Consider the following 24,789-nt stretch of genomic DNA (forward strand, 5'->3'; position numbering starts at 1 on the left):
ATGCATAGTAGAGGTGAAAATACTCTTTGGCTCAAAGGGCTTGTGAATGGAAGGATTGCCTCTATTCTTGTGGATACAGACATCACACATAGTTTTATGAATACAAAATCTTTGGATGGGCTAAAGCTACTCCCTAAGGATATGGAGGCACCATTACGAGTACAAGTTGCCAATGGGGCTTTTGAAGCTAGTTGGGAGCTAGTAGTGAAGTATGCCCATGCACTTCTATCAAATTATCACCAATGTGCACCATTCAAGTCGATCTTGTAGCCTTAGAAATGGAACCCATTAACATAGTTATTGGTTGTGACTCACTAGAAACAATTGGAAGGTTCACCATGGATTTGAATGCAATGCAAAGAGAATTTTCTTTGGGTGGACAACAATAAACTTTTTCATGGAGTGTATCATAAAAAAATGGAGCTCATTCCTATGAAGAAATTAAAGAGAGAGATCAATGCCAGTCTTATGTATTTGCTCTTCTTCCTTCTAAAGAGGACAAAGATTAGCCCACACCCACTACAAAGAAGAAGAATTTGGCATTGAGCAAGTTATTAGAAGAATACAAATACTTATTTTAGTCCCCATCTTCATTACCCAAGAGAGAGGTCAATCATACTATTGACTTGGTCCCTACTAATACCAAACCCATCAACAAGCCACATTTCAAACTATCTGAGTTTAAGCATGAGGATTTGGAGCGGCAAGTCAAAGAGCTACTACAAATGTCATTGATCCAATCAAGTCAATTAGCTTTTGCCTCTCTAGTGCTACTAGTGAAGAAGAAGGATGGGACATTCCATATGTATATTGATTACATAGAGTTAAACAAGTCCACCATCAAAAATATGTACCCCATTCCCCGTATCGATGATCTCTTGGATGAACTTAAGGATGCAACAGTTTTCACCAATATAGATCTACATTTAGGAGACCATCAAATCTGCATGAAAGAGAAGAATAAGTACAAGACTACATTAAGAACGGAAAGGTTGTATCAATCCTTGGTGATGCCTTTTGGACTATCAAATGCTCCAACCACTTTTCAAGCACTTATAAATAAGATTTTATAAGCATTCTTATTCAAAACAGTCCTTGTTTTCTCTAATAACATTCTCATATATGGCAAATCCAAGGAAGAGCATTTAAGGCATGTATGAGAGGTTTTTGATACATTAAGAAAGCACAAACTCTTTGCAAAGGAATCGAAGTGTTCTTTTATGGAGGATGAGGTGGAATATTGGTTCACATAATCAATGAGAGTGGGGTTAGAGTGGACCCAAAGAATATGCAATGTGTCAAAAATTGGCTTACCCTAACTAATTCCACATCTTTAAGAGGTTTCCTTGGATTATCCTCTTTCTATTTGGTGGTTCATTAAAAATTATGTACATGTTCTGGACTGGTTGAAGAAAGAGGCTTTCTTTTGGGATTCCAAAGTGAACAAAAGCTTCATTGAGCTAAAGTCATTTCTTATATCACGACCGATTTTAGTATGTCCAGATTTTTATAAGGAATTCACTATATGTGTGAATACTAGTAAAATAGATATTGGGGGTTGTTTTACATCAAGATTATGGAGTCATTTCCTATGAGAGCAAAAAATTAGATGATAAGGAATGTCAACTCCATGTCTATGAGGAAGAAATGCTCACCATTCTTCATGCAATCAAAAAGTGGCATCACTATATCCTTTCTCAACCCACTTTATCTCCTAAGCAATGAAGGTGGTTGTCTACACTTCAAGGCTATGACTTTGACATCTCTTATATGGTGGGTAAAGATAATGTTGTGGCGGATTCGTCAAGTATGTGGGCACATTCACTTTCTTGAATCTCTACCCTATATAAAGATTGGATCCATGACATACAAGAGAGTATTTTCTTGATGAAAATGTTGCCACTATGATGAGAGCATTTTAGCAAGGAAGAGGCGAAGAGTAATTTTTCTTGGCATAATGAACTATTATGGTACAAAGGATGGGTCTATTTGATGCCCCAAGCATCCTTTAAGCATTGCATCTTGCAAGAAATGCATTCCTCACCTTTGGCAGGTATCCATGGGCTTTCAAGACATTTGACACTATCAATAGGAGCTTTTATTGGAAGGGAATTCGGCAAGATGTTAAAGATTATGTCATGCAATGTTTACCATGTCAACAAAATAAATACTCCACGCTTCTATCTAGTGGGTTGCTTTAGTGATTACCTATTCCTCAAGGGAAGTGGATTGTATAAGCATGGATTTTATCATGGGATTGCCTACAACAAAGCATAGATGGAACAGCATTTATGTGGTCAACCAATTAACCAAATCAACCCATTTCATCCCAACTAAGGTCAAATTTTCTACCAAATAAGTGGTTGATCAATTTATGGAGAGTGTATTTAAGCTTCATGGAATGCTAGTAAAGATAGTATCTAATCGTGATAGTAAATTTATGGATAATTTTTTGTGAAGCCTATTCTCTTCTATGGGCATCAAATTAACTCCTCCTAGCCTTGAAGATTAATTTGAAAGTACGTTTCCTGTAGTTTTAGGTTGAAAGGAAGACATATCTCTATGATACTTTTGGCTATATCTTTCAGCGAGCTGAATAGCTTCATGTATAGTCTTGAGATGCATAACATTAATTACTGAAGAAAGATGTAAATCAAACCCTTAAATGTACTTATTCAACTTTACCAAATCTGTGATTTCTTCTATAGACATGGATAGACTTAAGAACATGTTAGAATGGTCCCATACAGATATACCCCTTTGCTTCAAGTCATACCACCTTCTTTGTAGCTTCTCCTTTTGCATGGGAGAGATGAACATTACTCTCTTGAATTCTTTCCATGAACCAAACTCTTCCTCAATATTTTACATGTACCTCCATCAAGTGTGGACATAACCTTCAAGGTGAAGGATTGCGTAATAAATCTTGTTTTCATCACTCCTGGGTAGAATGTAAAGAATATTTCAAGCTTATTGACCCACTCTTCCCATTCCATAGGTGAAGAGTTATCTGCCTTGAAATTTGTAGCGTTGATTTTCTCTTTATACTCCCTATCATTGTAAGGTGATGGATTAGAATTGGGTTGCCCATATGATTGTTGTCTCCAAGACTCTTTGTTCCATGAATTTTGCTTCTGTTAAGGCTGCCCATTGTGTTTGCTGCCAATTTTTTGAGAAGATGCCATGAGTAGAGGGTCTTTCAAGGAATTGGCACTCTCTAGTTGATTGATCATGCATAGGTCTTCTTCCATCATGTCTATCTTCAAGATTAACTTCCACTCCTCTTGGCATAGTAACGGGCTAAGTGTAGAAGGATGTACAAAAGGGATTATACTATCTTCATTGTATTCAACTATTGTGTCCTCTTCATGCCTAGAGTTATGCTTTTGACTAAATTGAGGGCTAGACTTACTCTTGGACCAAGTCTTGGCAAAATGGTTCAATGTTAGTGAAGTGATTGCTCTCAAGCCTTAAGCATGATCCAAGAAGCATATAATGCCAAAAGCCCCATCAATTTTGCCAAAAAGGATTCAACAAGTCATGGTGAAGAAGAAGAGTGTTGTGCTGCCTATCAAATAGCCCAAAATGCACTGAAATGTTGTTGTACCATGTGGCTTCAAATCCCTGCACATAGGGTTTCTACTACAAGCATTCCATCCCAAGAATCCTTTGGTTGAGCCTTTGATCACAAAATGAGAGAGGGTAAGGAATGTATGAAGAGATTTTAGCAAGTTCCTCCATGAAATCTTGAACAAGAGTTTGAGAAGGTAAATAGAAACCCTTTTTTTTGAAAAGTAGTTATGCCTTTAGTTTCCACTAAAGCCTAGAAGCTCCATTTTGTCCAAAAACCACCAAAAATGGTCTCAAGAAAGGTCATAACCTACTAAAATGGCAGCTTGACTGCCATTTCTTCCAAGTATTCTTTGAAAGGTGAGAAGGATTGAAGCTTGCACTCAAGAGCTATGGCGGGAGAGCAAGAGCAAGAAAGAGAGAGACAAGAAATGGGAACTCCAATAGTCACAATGTGTGACCGGGCCTTCATTTATTCAAACTTTCACTGAAAGAATAAAGAATAAAGTGACGGTGACGGGCGCCCACCACCTGCATTGTGCAGTGGCGGTGACTATCAGTGTAGTAATACACGGGCGGCTAGGCAGAGGTGCCTTTAGCCCCAACATTCTTCCAAGAAGGTCCAAAATAGTTATGGTTTACTACAGAAGTCCCTAACTAGTGACGGTTTTAATGGACCTAGATCTAGTGACTAAATCTTGTACTCTAGGTACCAATCAATTTAGTGACTAGATTTTGCCAAGAAAATGACCTTACAGCATTATCAAAGCCATGTTCTGAAACCAATGTAATAAAGCCAATTTCTCACAATAAAGAAATACATGAAATATTCAAAAAATGTGAAAATCCATGATCAAGACAACCATAACCGAAGATTAGATTAATATGTTGAAGCATTACATAAAATGAAAATAGGTGTGGTAGCAAGACATCCACCTCTTGGAATGGTGGAGCAAGATACTTGCCCCTTTGCTATGGTGGTAGGTCCAAAAGTTAGGAGTCCTCAAGACGAAATTGATTAATGTCAAAAAGATAATGAACATTGGTATGAAGTATCCTTTTTTTCAATTTTGATTCATAATTTTAAACTCCTTAGACTACCTTCCATGCAAAGATCCAATCTTTCAATACAGATGCTAATTTCCCATGTTTTGTTGATTCTGATGAGCTTGGGTTGTATCTAAAGTAGAATAAAGGGTGTGTGGCTAATGCAAATAATAGGGGGCTCACAAGATACCCCTATCTACCACCCCTCTTGACAAGAAAAGGCTAAAGGAGCTTGTCATTCATTGAAACCAATGCCCCTGAATCTTCACCTAACATAAATGGGAGCTTAGTAATCTTGCTACAAAAGCCCATCTTTAGACTTACTTCTTCTATGTATTCCTAAGACACCTTGTCAAAAGCTCTTTCTAGATCAAGTTGAAGAAAAGAAAATTTCTAACAACTTGAGGTTCTTGCCCATTCCATAACTACCATCACATTCAGAACATTCTCTATGAGTGACTTCCCCTTCAAGAACAATCAAGAACCCATATTGCATTATTCGACGACATTCTTTTGCAAGATAGGTGTTAATCTCAATAATCTAGTCTTGGCAAAAATTTTGCATGCTACTCCCATACGTGAGATAGGGTGCCAATGAGATAGCTCAAGGCATTGAGTTCACTTTGGAATGAGATAGATGATACTTTCCATGAAGATGCAAATCTTCCTTCCTTTAAATATTGACCAACTTGGTGATGTGTGGCTTTAATAGTTGCCAAAACTTCTTGATCATTTTTATGCTCATACCATCATATCTAGGAGCTTTTCTAGTCCATAGCCTACTTAATGCATTGGATAGCTCCTCTTCCAAGAAGTCCTTGCAAATGTGGTCATTCTTTCTTGATTGATAAATTGATCAACATGCTACATAATACTTTTGATAGCTTCCTTACAACCTACATCACTTACCCCATAAAAGTGTGAGAAATAATCAAGGCAAGTTTTTTGGATCTCTCCTTAATAACTATCAATCCACTTTCCATCCTGGGTTTTAAGTACAACTAGACTTTCTTTTCAAGTCTTGAATGAACTCAGGTGTGATGCAGTTTGGATCTAGGGTAAATCTCTTACTGGATTGGAGGCTCGATTTCTCACACTCCCTTTGCAATGCTGCTTGCCATATTGATTGAGCTCTTTGCATTAATTGACTAAGCTCTCTCCTTGCCGTATTAACTAAGCTCTCTGCATTAATTGACTGAGCTCTTTGCTTGCCATGTTGATTAGGCTCTCTACATCAATTGTAGATAGCTCTCTGCATTAATTGTAGCTCCATTCCATCAACTCTCCTTCCTCTCCACAATTGGACAATTGCTTTATCGTTTCCTTTGCCCAAGGAAGTTCCTATTTCTCACAGTTGCAAAGCTAGATAACTTGCAACAAAATAAATTGTTGTACAAGGTCAAAGAAGTCCCATCATGGACCTAGACATTTGTTGGTAGTTGATGTGTTGAGATTTTTAATGACCCCTCCAACAAGTAAGTGAATTACAACAAATTAAAATGATGGGTATTCACAACCAAAGGTATACATTGACCTGCACTTCTTTCCATCCAAAAAGAGCTCATATTTATTATGATTGGCCAATGGTGCAATAGAATGCATGCATAATCCACACTTTGATTGACTACAAGTGGAAGCTAGTTCCCATCATTACTACTATATTAGTGATACAAGTGAGCCCAATATCTTGGAGAGCTGAGAGAGTTCTATGTCATAGGCCTCCATTTGCAAGTACTTACTTATATTTTTTGGTCCCAGATTGTTTGCAACATTAAACCATTCTAGTGTATTACCATGTTGAAATGTCCCCCAAGTAATTCCCTTTCAACCAAGACATTGCTAATCATTGCCCATCACTTTGTTCTTAATTATAGCCATAGACATTAATGATGTCCAGCAAGCCTTCCTCCCACTTAATATTTACTTGAAGCATCCTCCCATCCTACAAGTTGAATATTAAATTTGGTTTTTTGCCTTAGCAAACCACTCTTAAACAACTTGAATAGGCCCTGATGTGCCTCCAACAAAAGCATTCATAATCTTGGTAGGAAAAGATTGTTCCACTAATGTGATGAAATTTATGTTCCTACATAATAATCATATCTAGCTGTAATGAGTAGACCCATCTCCACAATAAAGATTTCTTCACCTCCCCATTAAGCCCTTTGATATTAATTGTGGCCAATTAGATTTTTTCTATTAACATTGTCAGGTTGAGAAGTTGTTTCATTCCTCCTTTTGAAACCTTTAACCCCTTCATCTAGCTTGCCTTGGTCTTTGGACTAGTTATTGGATTTGCCTCCATTCTTGTCTTGTTTCCTTATTGTGATTTGGGTTGAGAACTAGCCATGAAGTGTTGCCTCTTGTATGTTGGGATTGTTTTGTGTAGATAGCATCCTGAGACTTCATGTCTAGGCCAGGGTTCCCTTTTGCCAACCGCTCCAGTGGTATATTGTTGATGTTAGCAAATGTGCTAGCTCTGCCTCTACTAGATTTAGGGATATACAGCTTATTCTAGAAGTTTGCGATGTGGGGAGGGTTTGCCGATATGCTCTCTAGAATCATGTAATCCTGCTTGTTCTTCCCTTTTGAATTCTTGACCACTTGTCACTCACTTTCATTTGTGGACTTCTTGTCAATTGTTTTTTCTTCTGTCTTCCCATGACTCTTAGTCATTTGTGCCCATGTGGGCTTATCAACAAATGTATTAGCAACATGTTCTTATTCATTTTGAAGTAGTGATCCTAGAGTGTGCATTTATGGAATGCATTACTCCAAGACAACTTAAATCAAAGATCACCAACATAAGGCACCTCAATGTCCATGAAGTCAGGTTGCTTCTCACATTGGTGCCCCATAATAGACATAATTTGTTTTTGAAAGGGTTGGTGAGAGGGGCGGGAAGTATTGAGGACTTCCTAATGCATTGCAATATCTAGAAGTAGGTTCCAAAGATATGCCAACAAATCCATTAGGGCAGTCCTTTATAAGGCAATCCTTCCCAATCTCAATTAGTTGCCAAGCTATGGACCATATCCAGACAACTAGTGTATTCTAGGCAAAGCTTGAATTCATGGCGTATATTCTCTAAGCTGTTGACTGTCCTCTTGATCGTCTTCCCTTGGGACTATTGGATCATCACTAGTATTTTCATATTCTTTTGAATTGTGTTTCTGTTTGAGTGATCCAAGTCTCGAGTTGGCTTGCTGAATCACGACCTCATTATCTTCGACTACGTCCTCCATGTGCTCATCCTCTTTGGGCTTCTCTTGATGCCTGTTGATGAGTTTCTAGGAGAGCTCCCATGCAAACACATGCAAGAGGCACCACATGGGGTCCCACTAACTTGTTTTTAATGCGTGATTATTATTCGTTAATGCAACATGTGCTTGGAAGTTGGGCCATCACTCTTGCTAATGCTGAAAGCATGAATCCTATCCTTGATAGTTGGCATATATGTTTTTCAACACATTGATATTTTTTAAATGTGTTACCTATTTGTTCATGCCTAAAACAAAAACTTCACATAATCTCATACAATTATTGGCAGTTTGTCATTGTGTTTTTCGGTCTTCTAGTTCACATATTTTCCCGAGAGTGCCAAGCACACATTTGTCATCATGCCTAATGCTTACGTAATTTAAAAGGAAAATCTCTTGCATGATTTTTTGATTAATATTTAATATCGGTTAAGGAAAGTCATATAAATGATAAATCTAATCTTGCAGCATCCCATAATTTCAGCCCTAAGAAAATGATTTGTTTTTGTATGCTAGTTATAAGTTATAACTTAAGGCCAATACAAAACCTCTTTCCCGATACATTTCTTAATCGATGTCGGCCGGCCTTTCATGGCCTAGGCTGCTGCTGTGAATTCGAGGCAATATATTCGAATTATTTACCCGCCAAAATTTTCATGTGTTTCTCTCGGTCGATTCCTGTGGATAACTTTGTTTCGATACTATCAGTGTGCCCAATGGACCCAGAGAGAGAGAGAGAGAGAGAGAGAGAGAGAGAGAGAGAGAGAGTTAATTAAGAATAAGGGCTCTCAACTTTCCTTTGTTTCTCTCAGTCGATTCCTGTGGTTTACTTTGTTTCGATACTATCAGTGTGCCCAATGGACCCACAGAGAGAGAGAGAGAGAGAGAGAGAGAGAGAGAGAGAGAGAGAGAGAGAGTTAGTTAATTAAGAATAAGGGCTCTCAACATTTCCTTTGTTTCTCTCAGTCGATTCCTGTGGTTTACTTTGTTTCGATACTATCAGTGTGCCCAATGGACCCAGAGAGAGAGAGAGAGAGAGAGAGAGAGAGAGTTAGTTAATTAAGAATAAGGGCTCTCAACATTCCTTTGGATAGTCTCTTCTCATCAGCCGGCATCATTTTACTGATAGAACATTGGGCAATGCCAGCATGGACGCTCACATTCCTCTGCAGTTTTCGAGTTAGCTAGGCATCCTTGTACTAAGAGAACGTTGGCTGATGTCAATACTGCGCTTACACAGAGTTACCAATAGTTTGCCATAGCTGTGTGCCGTATTCAGCTGGTTAGCCTTCGTGATTCCTACTTTGGTTGAGTTGCTTGGTTCAAGAACATGCAGCTTCTAAAGAGGTTGACAATATTATCTGCTCTGGCCTTGATCCTTTACATTGCTGATGGCAGAACTGATCAAAATGATGGTGAGTTCAGGGACGTGACAGTGCTAGGGCTCTGAAAATTCATTGCGGGTGTATGTCTGGTTAGCTGTGCTCACAGCCATCCTTATTGATGACATTGCAGTTGATGCCTTGAATGCTGTTCTCCAACAATTAGAGGATCCCATGAAGTACTTGAGCACGAACTGGACAGGAAATGACCCATGTGGGAGTTTGTGGAATGGCGTTCATTGCAATGGGACACAGCGAGTGCAAGAATTGTATGTTATATCTATAGGCTTAGTTGTGTGATCACTTCTTTGGGCTATGGTTCTTGGTAATAAATCTACTTCTTCTGTACCGATCCCGGACAGGCTTAGGTATTGCTTGACCACCATCATAGGTTCCTCACCTGCAAACAAGAAAACATAACGACAAGTAGAACTAATGGTTTTTCACAAATTATTGAGTTGCAAGAATACATAAAAGCTAAATAATTTTGTGGGGTATGGGCAGGAGCATTCACTGCTAGAGATGATGCCTTTTGATGGCGTTATAAGTAGAACAATTCATGGGAACATTACCTTTGCACTCTTGGTTTATATGGATCTTATTGTACTTCCCAGGCCTCTTAAAAACCATGCTGACTGCCGTCCTGTACAGTTGTCATTGTTTCCCTACTATTTCTCCATTCAAGTACTTCTGCAATGCTAACATTTATAGACCTAGAAAGCACATATTTTGTTTTGCAAAATGTGGATCCTTATTGCTGCAAGTAGGTGAGCATAGCTAATTAGGGTTTAAGAGCCAGCTTGATGAAAGGTCATGATTCTGGGGGGAGTTTGCAATTGAGTACCAAAAGACAAAGCATTTAAGCATAGGACTAGATAGGGGAACGGAAGGGGATTTGGATGAGTCTCAAATCTTCGATGAGTCTCATATGAAGATTTTCTGTTACAAGAGTTTCCATAGTAAGGGCGGTCACCTTCTAAGCACTTTACAAGGGAGTGTGCAAATTTTCAGCACACTGCTGAATGTGTTACACAGGATTTCAAGGATGTTTTCTTTCTTGTGACACAGTTGGGACCAAAGTGTGTCGTTAATGGCACTTTTAGTGCGAATTGGCTACTTTTTAGCTTAGCCCATCCCACTTAAAGAACATCAAGCTAAACCAATGCCTCCGTCCTCTTTCAGGAAAAATTGGTTGGACAACGGTGCAGGCAAGGTTGCTCCTGTTCATGCCATGTGTACACCAGCCAGACTAACCACTTGATATCAAAGGAGACCTCCATTTTACTTTCCCCTGGTAAAGGTTTGCCTTCTGGCTGACATGCAGAACCCATACACACATTTAAGAAAAGGCAGGAACCAAGACTGGAGTGGAACATATAGTCTCCATCCATGGTGCAGCCACCTCTCAAAGGACGGCACTTGTAGATACCATAGAACCTACTTGCCTCACCTAACCATTATGACATGAATGCAAGAAGATAAATCAAACATAAAAGCCTTTCTAGTTGTCTAGATATGCCAAAGTCTGGTGTGATATATAGCCTTCATAATATCTACCTAGGGATGTTGCTCCAACTGTAGGGCCAAATGTAAATGCCTTGATGCTTTGCATCTAATAAAGTAGGTTTGTCCGTATGCTAGGGGTAGTCGGATGTTGGAACAAAGAGACTCATATCTGCTTGAAAGCTGCCTTTTTTCTTTCAGAGCATAAGTTGAATAGGTTAAACTCTTTTAGTGACGTCTGAGTCCAAGATAACAGAGGAGAAGGTAGGAGATCATGCTATTCATCGTCCTTTGCCTCATTCTCTCTCTCTCTCTCTCTCTCTCTCTTTTCGGGGGGGGGGGGGGGGGATTACGTTTTTTAAGTGTAATTTATCAAGTAAGCTAATTGGTGAGAGAATTTGAATTTATCAAGTAAGTTAATTGGTGAGATAATTCTAATTTATGTGACCTATAGACACACAGGAAGTGCATCTATACACAATATTCTACATAGGGGTGGCTAAGTTAAAGGAGGAAAAAGTGCGCGTACAAAAACCCTTTATTGAAAGGGCATTTTACCTCAAATATGCATACAAGGGGTCTCTTTATAGGGGCTTGAGTGCATGTTATAGGGGTAGTGTCTTAATAGCGATTCCCTCGGGTCCCCAGATTGAGAGGAACATGCAATGGCCATTCTTGCGATTTCCAATATGTGCAACTATCGTTGATGCAACTAGACATCCAAACTTACAAAACTCCGAGAGGCCATGTGCACCTTCTTAGATAGCCCAAATGCCGAATAACTCTTTTGTGATGAAGAAGTGTATCCCACCAACCTAATCGAGTCCACTCCTTTGAACAACTAATGAACATATTTTGGAGTATCATATAAAGAGTAAGGCTAACCTAAACAATCCCCAAGCTATCATTGCTTTGTCTAGATCTGGGGTTGCAAAGGAGGCTCAAAGGCATTGTATTTGGGATCGTCCCAAGTTTTAGGCGAATCCCCAGATGGGTATTCCAGGGCGTTCATAGTGAGATTAGTGACCTATGGAGAAGTACCATGGGCTGCAGCAAACAGAATGAGATGCAATTTAGCAATAGCAATTCATCCCTACTTTTGAGACTCGCCTGCATTTGGAAAGAGATCATTATTGTTAGAGGTAGTTGGAAGGGATTGTAGGCAGATCCGTACCTTGGAGACTTGTACTTTTTCCCATTCATGGCCTTTGTGAGTGTATAGTGCAAAAGCAAGAAAGGACACAAAGGACAACTACCGTTGAGTGCTATGTGGACTACAAGACAAGTCGCTTGTAGTAGGAGAGAGAAAGCACGAGTGGAAAGACCAAGGATTGATCTATGCAAGGCTAGGAAACCTGAATGCCCACCTAATATGCCTATGATGAAGTTGCTATCACATTGAAAGAACTCATAGATAGAGAGTGTGTCAGAGCTCTAGATGTGCTCGCTGGGGCGGTTCTAGCAGCTCATACAAGAGCTTAGAGTTGCCTCCTTTCTAGAACCCCCTAATGGACCTTGGTTATTGGCACATCTTCAACTGCTCCAATAGGAACAAGGGTGTGCACTCTGTGTCAACTATGCCCGTATGTTCAGAATTATGGAGGAGTGGGAGCTAACCACCATTCAAGAGGATCTTAGATAGGAGATGCAGGAGGAGCTTGATTCCATTGAGCAGAATCAACTTGTTAGTAGGTTTGGAACTTCGGTGTCTCCCCAAGAGAAAGATCATTGGTGTTTGTTGGGTTTACAGGACCAAGTATTGGGTTGATGGATACTTGGACAGCAAGTATAAGGCAAGGCTTGTTGCCAAGGTTTTTTCCCAAAAGCCAAGCTTGGATTATGCCAAGGCATTTTCTCCGACTGCTCCAATGTCTACCATCAGGATGATCCTCTCTCTTGTAGCCATCATCATTGGGCAGTATATTAGACGGGAGATTTATGTGGATCTGTGAAGATATGCTAGGGTTTATGTAGAGGACTCGAACTGAGGGTGATGAACACAGAACAGCAGAGTGCCAGGTAGTTGAGGAGGTAGATGATGATGTGGAGCAGCTAAGAGCCAAAGTGCAGCCGTCTGGAGATGAATTGTGAATTGGCAACTACTGCAGCAGATGATGACCATGCTGGACAGCAGCTTAGAACCAAAATTGCAGCCTCCAAGGAAGGGAGATGGCTGGCAATAGCAGCGAAATGATGAAGATGAGTGCTGATGATCAAAACACAGGGCTGTAGCAGCAAACTTAGACTGAAAGAGACCATTGAAGATGATGAAGATGAGTGCTGATGATGAAAACACAGGGCTGAAGCAGTGAACTTAAGACTGTAGGAGACCATTGAAGACTGGATGGCACAATTTGGGGCTGGCACTAGTAGGAGCTCCTTTGCTAGTTGGGTGGCACGTGTAGTAGTTGGCAACCACTTCTGGATGATGGTGAAATGGGTGTAGTAGTAGGGCAGCGGCAACTAACAACAGAGGGAGGGCTGATCTCAAGATAATGATGATGGAGTTATTGAATGAAGAGCATGCTCAACACCCTCTCTTAGGCCTAAAAAGGTGCCCAAGTGGAACAAGGTATTAGTAGTCCCTTTTTACCCAAAAGGTCGTACTAGGATGCTTTGGCAGTTTTATTGTGCATTTTTCTGCATTTCTTCAATTTTTGCATAGTTTAGTGTGCATTTCTGGTGCATTTTCTGCATTTCCTAGCTGGTCACCATTTGCTAGACATTGTTCAGACATTTGGCATTTTTCCGCTATTTTTTGCCACGTCAGCATGCTTGTGACTGCATTAAATGCAGTCAGTCGGCCAGTTTTTGGCCATGTGGACAGGTTGGCCAGTTCAATAGATTTTCTGCTATTTATAGCAGGCTTTGGCTGGGGCAGCATTCATTCTCTTCTGCAGGTTGTGTACTCTTCGGATTCGATACTCTCCGTCTTCGGTGCTGCCTCATCAGCCTGATTTGGTGCCCTCACTGATGCTGTGGGTTGCGTGTAGGGATTGATCAGTCCTCCCTTTGTATTCGGCATTCATTTTTAGTCAGTGTAGATTTCTTCCTTCTTGTTGTTGTTGTCTCTCTCTTCCCTTCTCACTGTGTTTTTCCTTCTTCCATTGCGTACTCTCACATGGTTGCCAACAGCAATGGAAGCTAGGCAGCAAAACCTAGTTGGTAGACAAATTCGGCTGAGATATTCTTTGCGAATGGGGTGTGAACAACAACAAGATGGCACTTGCAAATCGCAAAAATAAGATTTAGGTTGAGTGGTGGGCAACCTATCTATTTATAGATGGTTGGGTCCTCCCAAATTAGGGTTTGGCTTATGAGACATAGACACTCTCTAGGAATGCGTTTTCTAATGAGAGTTTAGTCATTTGATTAGTTAAGCTTGTTTTGGGGTTGTTTTAAGTGGCTAATGAGCATGTAATGCATTTTTAGCTCAATAGGAAGGTCTCCAGGGAAAGTGTCTCAGCTCCTTTTGGTTGTGCACTTGATGTAGATGGCAACTAGAAAGAGAAGAGAACTCATCAAGTCTATCCTCAAGGGAGACAAGGAGTGCCTTGAGGGCCAAAATCCAAAGTAGTAGTATTGGTGTACCAACTTGATAACCCCTTGAGTGTAATGGGGCGGATGTTCCTGCTGCCGTGTGACCAACAGATCTACCCGGTTGGGATGGAGGATGACCCCCTTTTGGCTATGGAGGTGGGGCAGAAGTGTTCGTGCTTGATGTGTAGGAGTTCCTAGGTGGAGAAGAGGGTCGAGTCTTGGGCATGGGCAAACTACCCTTGGCCTTTGAGCGACACTTCTTGTCAAAATGGCCAGCCCTTTGGCAATGCTAACAATACCTATTCCTTTTGGGGATATTTTGCCGACCAAATTTCAATCTGGGAGGGGATACCAAGCACAAAGAGTATGTAGGTTTTGTCATAGTCCTCGGCAATAGAAGCAAAATGTTGAGGCATCCAAGTGCAATGCAATGGGACTATGATGGATGCTTTTTCTTTCAAATGTTCTGTTCACTTGTTGGCTAATTGACCTCTCACCTGTGTCACAAGGAATCCAACTCACTCTCCCTACTCTTACTCCAAGAATGTGAGAGAGTTAGATTAAGCTTGAAAGTTCACTAGAAAACTTAACATTGCTTTTGCCTCCATTGTTGTATTCTAAACCAAAGAGGACAGCTCCGAGTCAAGCATAGGCTTCAAATGTGCTCTGTTGGCTCCACGATTTCTAATCCTCCCATCAAGCTTCCGCAAACAAGGAGAGAAGAAGAGGGAGTGCTCAAGAATGAAGGGGACATTACTCTCTCATTCTCTCACTCTTTGACTCTTCCACACTCTCACTTTCACACTTCCAATTGATGGAGTAGAAGAGAGGAGAGAATGAGTCTCTCTTTTCATCTTTTGGTTTAAACACATAGGTTTGAGCTGGGTTTCCACCCTTCAGCTAATTCTATTGAGGAGCACACTTTTACAATGTCCATAGGGCCTTTGTGGTGTGCATAGTTGGATTCAGATGCCTATGTTTCTGCATACCAGGCATCTGGTATGCAGATGTATGAAAAGCCATTTCATACCATTTTTTGGCTTTTCAAAAAACTGCTTCTGACAGGTGAAAACTGCCACTTTTTGCTTGGCACAGCTTTTTCCTGCAATCTTGGCATTTTCGCCTGCAGATTACCTACATGTCCAACCTGCATGCTCAAGCCTCCGCCTGTTTGTGTGGAACCAGCGAGATCAATAATCAGCCTGCACTCTGCAGAACCAAGGCAGCGTGTGCAGAAATTCAGGATCTTGACCCTTGACCCTTCAGTCTCTTGTGTTGTCTAGAGTCTAGAGTATTATGATCTATTATGAGTCATGACATTTTGTGATCTTAGTGCGCTGATTATACTTTATGAGTCATTAGTCATGACATTTTGTGATCTTAGTGGGCTGATTATAATCTCAAAATTCATACACTAAAATTTCAATGTCTTTTATGCTTGTTTTTCGAAGTGTAAGCTTTGTTGAAATGTCTACAATTCATATTTAAGGTTCAACTTATCATTCTTATATTTTTTTAGTTTTTAAAGAAAAAAATTAGGGCAACATATGATTCAGCTTGGGGGTCTGAATCATACTTCAGTCATACTTTCATACTTGTACACATATAGAAGTATGAAATGTATGTTATCAACTATGGTGGCATGCTTGTGGGATTTTTACATTGTGCATGGGAGAGAGGCCAGCTCGTTGCTTTACATCTGCATGCATTCAACTCTTGTGTACAAACCCATTTTTGTGGGAATTTTGATTATTCAGTAGTTATTTTTTACATATTAAGAGGGCGGAGCCTAAAATAATTCCAAACATTAAACAGGATACTTTTCGACTCCTGCTCATTTTCTATTTTTAGTAGCTGCCATATATAGCAGCTTCCTTCCATTCTTCACGGTTTCCTTTGCCATTTCTTACCTTCTTCTTGTAGTATTCTGCTTTTCTGCTATAGTTTTTTTTTTGTCTTGAAATATCCTGGTAACAATGTGGACTTCTAGCAGCATGCTCAATGATTGAGTTTCCAAATCTTGTTGGCTTAGTAATCCAATGTTTATCATGCACCAAGTTATGACAAATTGCATTTCCACACTGCTCTTTAGAGTTTGGGAATTGTTACTTCCAATTACTCCATGGTTCTTGGTCATCCAGGGGAGGATTGAGGCCCAACATTAGCATTAGACAGTCCCAAAACAGCCTGTAAACTCTGGGCACCTTCACTCCCCGCCATGTTGAAAGATAGCAATGGGGCGTCAGCATAAGACAACGTAGAAGGCCTTTGTCAGCCATCCCCTTACATTAGAGAAAAGGTAGAGAACTCCAGGGCTGAGAATAAGGTCATCCATCATTTGTTAGCATTGCAACTGAATACTTTTAAAAGACAATGAAGATGATGTTATTTGAGAGAGAGTTACCGGGAACTCCCTAAGAATCTACATTTTGGCCATTTCCACTTTCCTATTCTGTTTCTTTTTGGATGTTTCTCATCCCTACACTTATTGGGAACTCCCAAATCTTCAAATTTTGTCAAATTCTCTTCTCATTTCTCCTTCCATTCCCTCTTTCCCATAACTATGATGTGAGATACATAGGGTCATCTATAAGCACCTTACAAGAAGGAAACATCCTCAAAACAATACATTTGTTCTTATTAGTTTTGCAACCTGCTTGGGAATGCTGTACTTTGGTAGTGCCTCTTCTTATTGTGGGCAATAGGAAATAGAACTAGATCCAAGAACCAGGACTAGAATCAGAAATCAAAATTGAAAAGCAGTTTTAAAGATTAAGCCACAACCAATTTCAAAATGAGATTTGGATCTAGATTTGTCACATTTGTTAAGCAACAAAAGGTTGATTACCTTTAATCCCCTTTTTGCAGCTCATTAAACCTCCGCAAAACTCAAATATTAAATGTACCTGAAGTCTTTGGGTGCCTACATTTTACAGTATTCCCTGTGTTATTACAGCTTGCAAAGCTTTAACCTTCACCCTTGAGGTGCAAAGCACCTGCTGTTTTAGTACAGGATTAAATAAGATACATGAAAATGGTGTAAATTTTCTTTGGAAAACTGTAGTAATCCTCATATTGTTCGTTTACCTGTGTTTAGATAGACAGTTACTTTTCTTTTCTTTGGCCCCTGAGAAGGTCTAACAGGCTATAACGAGTCTCCTTTAAAAGGAACAAAATGGAATACTAAGGCAGTGCTCCCAAACTGGCTGTTATTATGGGTAGCTGGTTCATAAAACATATCCTTATTGTTAGCTATAGTATTTTTTTCCTCTCTTTTTGGGGGTCCATTGGGAAGGGGGGTTGGGGTTTGGGAGGAAGTCACATTACTGGTCTGTAGAGACACTTTGTCAGTTGGGAGGAGAAAGGGTCTTATCCAGGTACATGGTAATAACTTCACATATAAGGGCGGCTAGTGGCAGAGGCCTAGGGGAACACAAGGTAATGAATTCATGTGTCCTATTATCTGCAATACACACACGTTTAGATTGCTGTTTCAGAAGGAAAAACACACCTTTTTATTTAGGATATATGAAATAATCATGAGTTTTGGTCATCTACATTCATGAATTTCAATACATCCTCTGTACACTGTTTGCAGGCATCTTTTGAATATGAATTTGACAGGGACATTAGCATCCAACATTGGAAATCTGACTTCTCTTCAAGTATTGTAAGTAAATTATTTCCAAGCATCTCACAATGCTGCATCCTTAGTGCCTACTTCACTGATAAATGAGGTCAGAGTTATATTTTCTTTTGTACAGGGATGTCATGTGGAACAAGCTTTATGGAACAATTCCAGATACATTGGGCAACTTGAAAAATTTGACTCTTTTGTAAGCCTCTCTTTATAGTAATAGTTAAAGCATTCAGTCTCTAAATTAGCATAGAATTATGTAACATATTTTCCTGCCATGAATCACATCCACTGAAAATCTGTGTTTTTCATAATATTCTGATCTTAACTGTTGGAGCTCATTTTCTGTTTGATAAGTATATCAGGCAATGATCTTTCCAAATCAGATTGCCCAAAAGGGCAATGGCATTCTAGTTGTTGTAGTAGACAACCGTGAGAGAGTCGCATGGAAACTGAAGTGCCACTAGTAAGCTCCACAAATAGATAGCCTTCGTTTCTTGCTTATTGTTGCCCCAAGAGATGGGTGCCGTACCTGAGGTAAAGAGGTAGCTGCCATGGGAACACCGGATGTTAGGATCTCCTGCCTAGTCAGAGTTAATGTACCCCTACGAACATAAACCGGAACCATAAGTATGTCCATAAGAATAGGTATATCGCAAATATTTCAAAACACGAAGACATGCAATCCAATGTGACATCCTAGGTGCAATGAAATACTAACTAAGCAAACTAACTGAGTAAGCTAAATCTAGCCTAGTGTGAATCAACCAAAGAAATTTCCCTTCCACAGATCTATAGGTGTGCTCATCGAAGGGCTCATCGAAGGGGTGACCTAGGGTATCCTTAGAAAGAGGGACAGTGGGATCAAGAGGCATGGCCATAGGCCGTGTTTGATCCATGTAATACTGGTCCACTAACCGAAGAGTGCACTTTTGTTGTGACACAATTTTTTTTTCTCCAGATCAAACTACCTCCATCCCCAAAAAGAAAGACAACAAACCAAGGTTTGTCATCTCAAAAGTAGAACAAAGTTGAGCCTTAATTTTTGCTATGGTAGCAGAATGTGAGTCAGTGATAAGTAAATCATCTATATATAGCAGGGTATAGTTGACCCCTTTTGAAGTAATACAGGCGTATAAGTTCGGGTCATAAGGGGTAGAATGATATTTGAGAGTTCTGAGAAACTCATCTATCCTTCAGAACTAAGACCGCGGTGCTTGCTTTAGCCCATAAAGAGCTTTCCACAAGCGAAAGACCTCATCTTTCTGTTAGCAAAAGAAAATTTGGGAGGCTGCTCCACATAAACTTCCTCTAGATAACCATTTAGGAAGGCACTTTTGAAGTCCACCTGATAGATCGGCCAACTGTAGTAAGTAGCTAGCACAACAAACAAACGAAATAATGTCAACTGTGCAGTAGGAGTAAAATTCTCTTCATAGTCATACCTTGCTTTCGTCGAAACCCTTGCACCACAAGGCAAGCCTTATACTTGTTTAAAGTCCCATTAGCCTTTAGCTTAGTCCTAAAAATCCGCTTTGTCTAAATGACTTTCTTGTGGCTTGAATGATCCGCCAAGGGCCAAGTCTCATTTCAGTCAATACTCTCTAGCTTCTTTTCCATGGCCTCTCGCTATTGGGGGTGCTAAAGAGCCTCTTGCCAACTTTCTAGTTTAAAATAGCTTTTTAATTAGCTGTAAATAGCTACGCAAATGATGCCTAAGATGCAAGCTGGGTATTTCGTCTAGGCCCCTTTAGAGTGGAATCTGGTGGAAGGATCCTTGAATCTCCATGGTCTATTGGTACCGGTGAGGTAATGGGTCTCATGGAGGGGGACCTGGGAGTTGAAGAATCTGTGGGTGGGGTTGATGAGGAGTTGGTAGTAGACCCGGCTCAGAAGGCACTATCTTTGAGGGAATAATGTGAGGAAAGGGCTCGGAGTCTGGTGCAAAAAAGTGCACAATGTCCCTCTCATAAAAAACTACATCTCTCCTAACAATCACCTTGTTTGTCCAAGGATCAAATAGACAATAGGCTTTCGCTTCGGAGAAGTATTTGACAAAAATTAGGAGATCAGCTTGGGGAATGGACTTGCCTATCTTATCATTAGGGGTGTGCATGTAGCTACAACTCCCACAGACTCTAAAGTGGCAAAAAGTGGCAAAATATAGGTCGAGAGCCAAAGAATATCTCATATGGAGTCCTTTGAGGGACCGCCGTAGTCGGGTACTAGTTCATGATGTTATTGAAGTGTTAATAGCCTTGATCCAAAGGCGCTTAGGGAGCTCTACTGTGAACAACTTAGAGTGTGCTATGTAATTGTGGGACTGGGGGATCGAAGTTTAGTGAGAGTACATAGATGATAGTGAAGTGTGTGAGAGTGAAGACACATCACGACTCCCAATGCAATTATCAGAGTGTAATGAAAGTACAAAGTACAATCCTTACATCTTAGGGTTGTTAATGTGCATTCACACCCGAAAGGTGTAAAACACGATAAGTGCCCGAACTGTGGGACATAAGCACATAAAATAGAAGATAATATAACTGGGGGAAAGAACCTCTCATAAGGAGAGTAAAAGGTGCCCTAGTATCCTACCGCAGATCACTGACACTTCTCTATGAGCGTAGGTGTGAGTCAAACCCAACAAACCCTCATGGAGTGAAAAGTGATCAGCATATAAGGATCATGCACCAAAGGAGATCAAATTTAAAGCATTGTGAAATGCTTCAAATTTGTTGGGAGGAAAAGCTTTGGTGAAGATGTCTATCACATTACTGATGGTAGGATAGTAGACAAGGCTGATATCTGCTGCATGTAGCCTCTCTCTAACAAAGCGATAGTGAATCTCTATGTGTTTCTGTAATAGAGTAAAAGTGCCTAAATGCCTTAGCCAATATTTAACCTACTAGGGTCAAGTATAAAAAGCTAAGTTATAACTAGCCTCCATTTTACAACATTACATGTTTGAGGTCTCAACCTCCCACCATCTAAGAGGGTGAATAGTCTTAGCCACTATAGTTGGGGTGCATACCATGCTACAGCCACTCATCATTTGATTCTCAGCCAACATTGGTAATATCATTTCATACCTAGCCACCTTGGCTATGGTTTCTTGGCAATTTAATCTATTTATTGTATTTTTAGTTTAATGGCTTCTTGTGGGAATTAGCTTCTTTACATTGGTATCAGAGCACATCTTTGATCCAATGGGAAGGTCATTTTCATGGTGAATCTGGTTACAATTTAGACACAAAGTAACTGGAGGATAAGAATTAGTCACAGGATTTGACTTAGTTAAAATTGTGACTAGTTAAGGTCTTTGTAGTAAGTCATGACTAAATTTGATGGTCTTGAAGAATTTGTGAAGAAATAGTGGCGGATTCATGGTTATTTTGATGGTTCATGGTTAATTTTGGGCCATTTTGAAGGATCATGGACTTAATTGAAGCCTAAACAGGGTTTAGAAGGGTTAAACCGTGGTTACTTTTTGGAGCAAGCTTCTCTTTCCTCTTTCCAAGCTTCTTGCTGAAAATTGCCATGGAGATCTCTTCTTATTTCTCTCTGCCATGGCCATATCTCTTCATGAAACCTTCAAAGAATGATCCTTGATGTCTCAAGCAACTTGTAGACTACCTATTTACTTAAGCAACATCAAGATATTGACCACGTGGAGTGGGAAGAGGCTTGGACAGTTTGTGCCATTTTTCCAGCTCATCTCCTCCTGAAGAATCAACAATCTTCTGCCCCATTCAAGCTTCTCCTTGACATGAAGTACTTGCCTTTTGATATTTGATCTTTCACTCTTATTCAGCCCTTAAGCTTCCTTCACAACCATAGCTATAGCAGAAAGTGGACAGCATGAAGATTTCAGCAATTTCTTGAAGTTTTGAGTTAACCTTGGTCTCTTTTAGCTCCAAGAAGTGGAAAGCAAGCATCTACAACTAACATTGGGCAAACATTGGAGCTCCCAAGCAAGATTGAAGCATTTTTCTCATCTCAAATTGGGGAAAAACAGGGCAGCCATCAATCTTCATCAAATTTTGCTTCATTGAGGCTTCAATTCATGGGGCTTTTGTTGTCTACAACCTTAGGGAGGTCTAATTGAAGGTATTTCATAAAGATTGGGCTTACATTAAAGAATTTCTTTAAGATTGAAGGCATTTTTAGCCTCTTCTACATGGCAATGTCTGAAAAATCTTGGAATCTTTAATTCTAACAAAAATTTTCACTCTTCAAAGCTCAAAGGATTTTCTCCAACAAGCCATTGTAGACTCCTATCAAATCAGTGGATTCTTTTCATTGCATTGGAGCAATCTTATTGATCGGGAACTGAAATTATAGGGGAGCATTTATAATGGATAAAGCTTTCTTGAAGCTGGCCTTATGATTTTTAATCTTGGTCCATTGATGGTGGTTTATGTTGAATATTGATTGGTTGGATTCATCTACTGCTCTTCATCAATATTAAAGAGGTAATTCTATTGCTTTCAGCTTAATCTCTCTTTTCATCCAATTGTTGAACTAGTCCTATTGTTCATAAGAGAGATTGAGTGTAATAGAACCTCTTAATTCCCATTGAAGGGCATGTAGAATTCAGCCTAGGACTGATATAATTGCTTGATGAATTTCTTTCTTACCCATTCAAATGTTGATGCTGAATTGATTGTATAAATGCTACTCACTGTCTACTTAACTTGGATTTTTGTTGGATGTTTGAACATTGATGCTATAGGACTGAAATAATGATGAAAATGGTAAGTGGAAATATTGTAAAAGCAGTGAGTCAATGCAAACGGGTAATGCCCTATTCATAGCCCTTTCAATTGAGTCATTTCCCTTTACCCACTTGCATTTCATTGAAGAATTTAAAGGCTTTTTCAATAAATGCATAGCATCCTTGTTTGATTAGCCATTAGAATGTACTTGCCATGTTGGTTCCTGTGAGGAAAAGTGGATGCCAGGCAAGTCGGGGAGACAAAAGAGAGGCGACCCTCCCTTCTCGATTAAGACCCTGAAGAGGTGCACAACTTGGCTTGAGGTGGAACTTTGCACACCCCTCTTGTCTCGGAGCCCATGCAATTTTCAAATTTAGGTGCAGGTACATTTCTCATTATCAGAGTTTAATAGTAGTTCAACAGTGATCAGCCCTATTTAGGGTACCACAGGTGGTTGAAGGTTCTATTGGAACAAAATTGGAAGAGGTGCAGGGGATTTCCTATTTTCAGGATACCTACAAGTATTGGACAGAGTTTTTTACAGGACATACAATAAGTGCAGGAAACTCTTGTTCAGACCTGAAGATTCAATTACAGAATTTTTTTTCCTGATTCAAATTGAGAACTTGATAGCTCCATTTGAAGAGGGGATCCTAAGCTTCGATTTGAATAAAAAATTTTGGTGATCCGATATCGGAAGCTCAAGTTATTGCTGATTTACTAATACTAGGTATATTGAGACAACACCTAGACAGCATATAGGGGAACATTGTTTGACATTGTTCCACCCAAAGTATCCAACCCAAGTGCATATTTTTTGAAATCTAGTATATCCCCATATAATAAGCTTCCCATAGAGCTATTAAGCATTGGGATTGGTGTTATATTCTAAGAGAAACAGAGGATTAATTTATAAATTGTCTACTACTATATCACTACCATCTAATGGCTAGGAATAAGAAGAAAGACCCCATTATTCAAGCATTGAATGATTGTGTCACGGACTTTCAAAAGGATTAAAATTACAAAAATGAATCCCATAATGTTGAACAAATAGATAAATATTTAAGCATTGGGATTGCTTATAACACACATCAAGGATGGCATGACATACATGAAGTGTATGCAGTGAATAATTATCTTTTACTGTCAAAAGAGTTAGGACATGTCAATGAAGGCCTTTCTAAGGATTTGAAGACTTTGAATGAAGGCTTAAAATATGAATCAAGGTTTGTTGCAAGGGATGGCACAAGTAAACAAGAGAATCTCTAATTTGCAGTAAAGCAATAAATCTTCATTCCAAGAACTCATCTCAACCATAAAGGAAATTGGGAGAGCCACAAAGGGAACCTCAAACTATTGAAGATTCCCATGCAATTCCCTTTGTTGGTAATTTTTCCCATCCAAACAAAGAGAGTTCTCAGCCAGCTATGCACACTTTTGAAAGGGGAGAACCATCTAGAGTGAGGGGTAACCATCACCTTTCACAAATCCATGGCATTCATACCCCAAGGCCTCAATTTAGCAGTCCAAAAGATAATCATAGACATGAAGGGGAACAAGACAACACTCGATGGGATAATGATTATCATGGATGTGACCCCTTCTACAAGACTTTTTATCATCAGCCCTCAAATGTACAAAAAGGAAATGCAGTCAACAATCAAGTTCATGAAGGTGGAAGGTATGATGAGCAAAGATCAGCCCATGACATCCCAAACCAAGAGCATGTTTCAAATGGTCAACCCTCATTTCATGTTTTTGGGCCACCTACTTTTAGGCAAAACTCATGGAACAAAGATTCATGAAAGCAACATTCTTATGGGCAGCCATCTTACAATGAAAAAGAATATAAGGAAAATATCAATATCACTAATTTCAAAGGGGATAACGCTTCACCTTCAGAATGGGAGGAGTGGATTAATAAGCTTGAATTGTACTTCATCCTTTATCCTAGAAGTGTCCCGTTGAATTTCAAATTCATTATCTTGTGTTTATCTTGTGTTGGACCAAGAGGGACAAAGTTGAGAGAGATGGAGGTCGAGCAGGAGTGAGCGTGAGAGTGTGATGGCTGGAGAGGGTGTGAGCAGAGTGAGAGAGATGGAGGTCGAGCAGGAGTGAGCGTGAGAGTGTGA

At 39.8% G+C, this 24,789-nt stretch overlaps 1 protein-coding gene across 5 annotated transcripts in view; it reads left to right on the top strand.

The window, feature by feature from the left end:
• Nucleotides 1-8,918: 8,918 nt before the first annotated feature.
• The window catches only part of LOC148028774 (putative LRR receptor-like serine/threonine-protein kinase At1g06840), a 65,006-nt gene continuing 49,135 nt past the window's right edge, over nt 8,919-24,789 (top strand). For 3 of the 5 annotated variants that reach the window (XM_087687557.1, XM_087687559.1, XM_087687558.1), the window contains exons 1-4: nt 8,919-9,292; nt 9,393-9,528; nt 17,901-17,972; nt 18,067-18,138. In XM_087687557.1, coding sequence (XP_087543683.1) covers nt 9,208-9,292; nt 9,393-9,528; nt 17,901-17,972; nt 18,067-18,138 — 365 coding nt within the window. In that variant the 5' untranslated portion in view covers nt 8,919-9,207. Of the gene's footprint in view, nt 9,293-9,392; nt 9,529-11,922; nt 13,335-17,900; nt 17,973-18,044; nt 18,139-24,789 lie in introns of those variants that run through there. The other 2 variants (XM_087687560.1, XM_087687561.1) reach the window with 2 other exon arrangements.

Source organism: Lygodium microphyllum, chromosome 11 (genome assembly GCF_053477565.2).
Source record: "Lygodium microphyllum isolate KBCC chromosome 11, Lygodium_microphyllum_v1.1.10, whole genome shotgun sequence".
Lineage (NCBI taxonomy): Eukaryota > Viridiplantae > Streptophyta > Polypodiopsida > Schizaeales > Lygodiaceae > Lygodium > Lygodium microphyllum.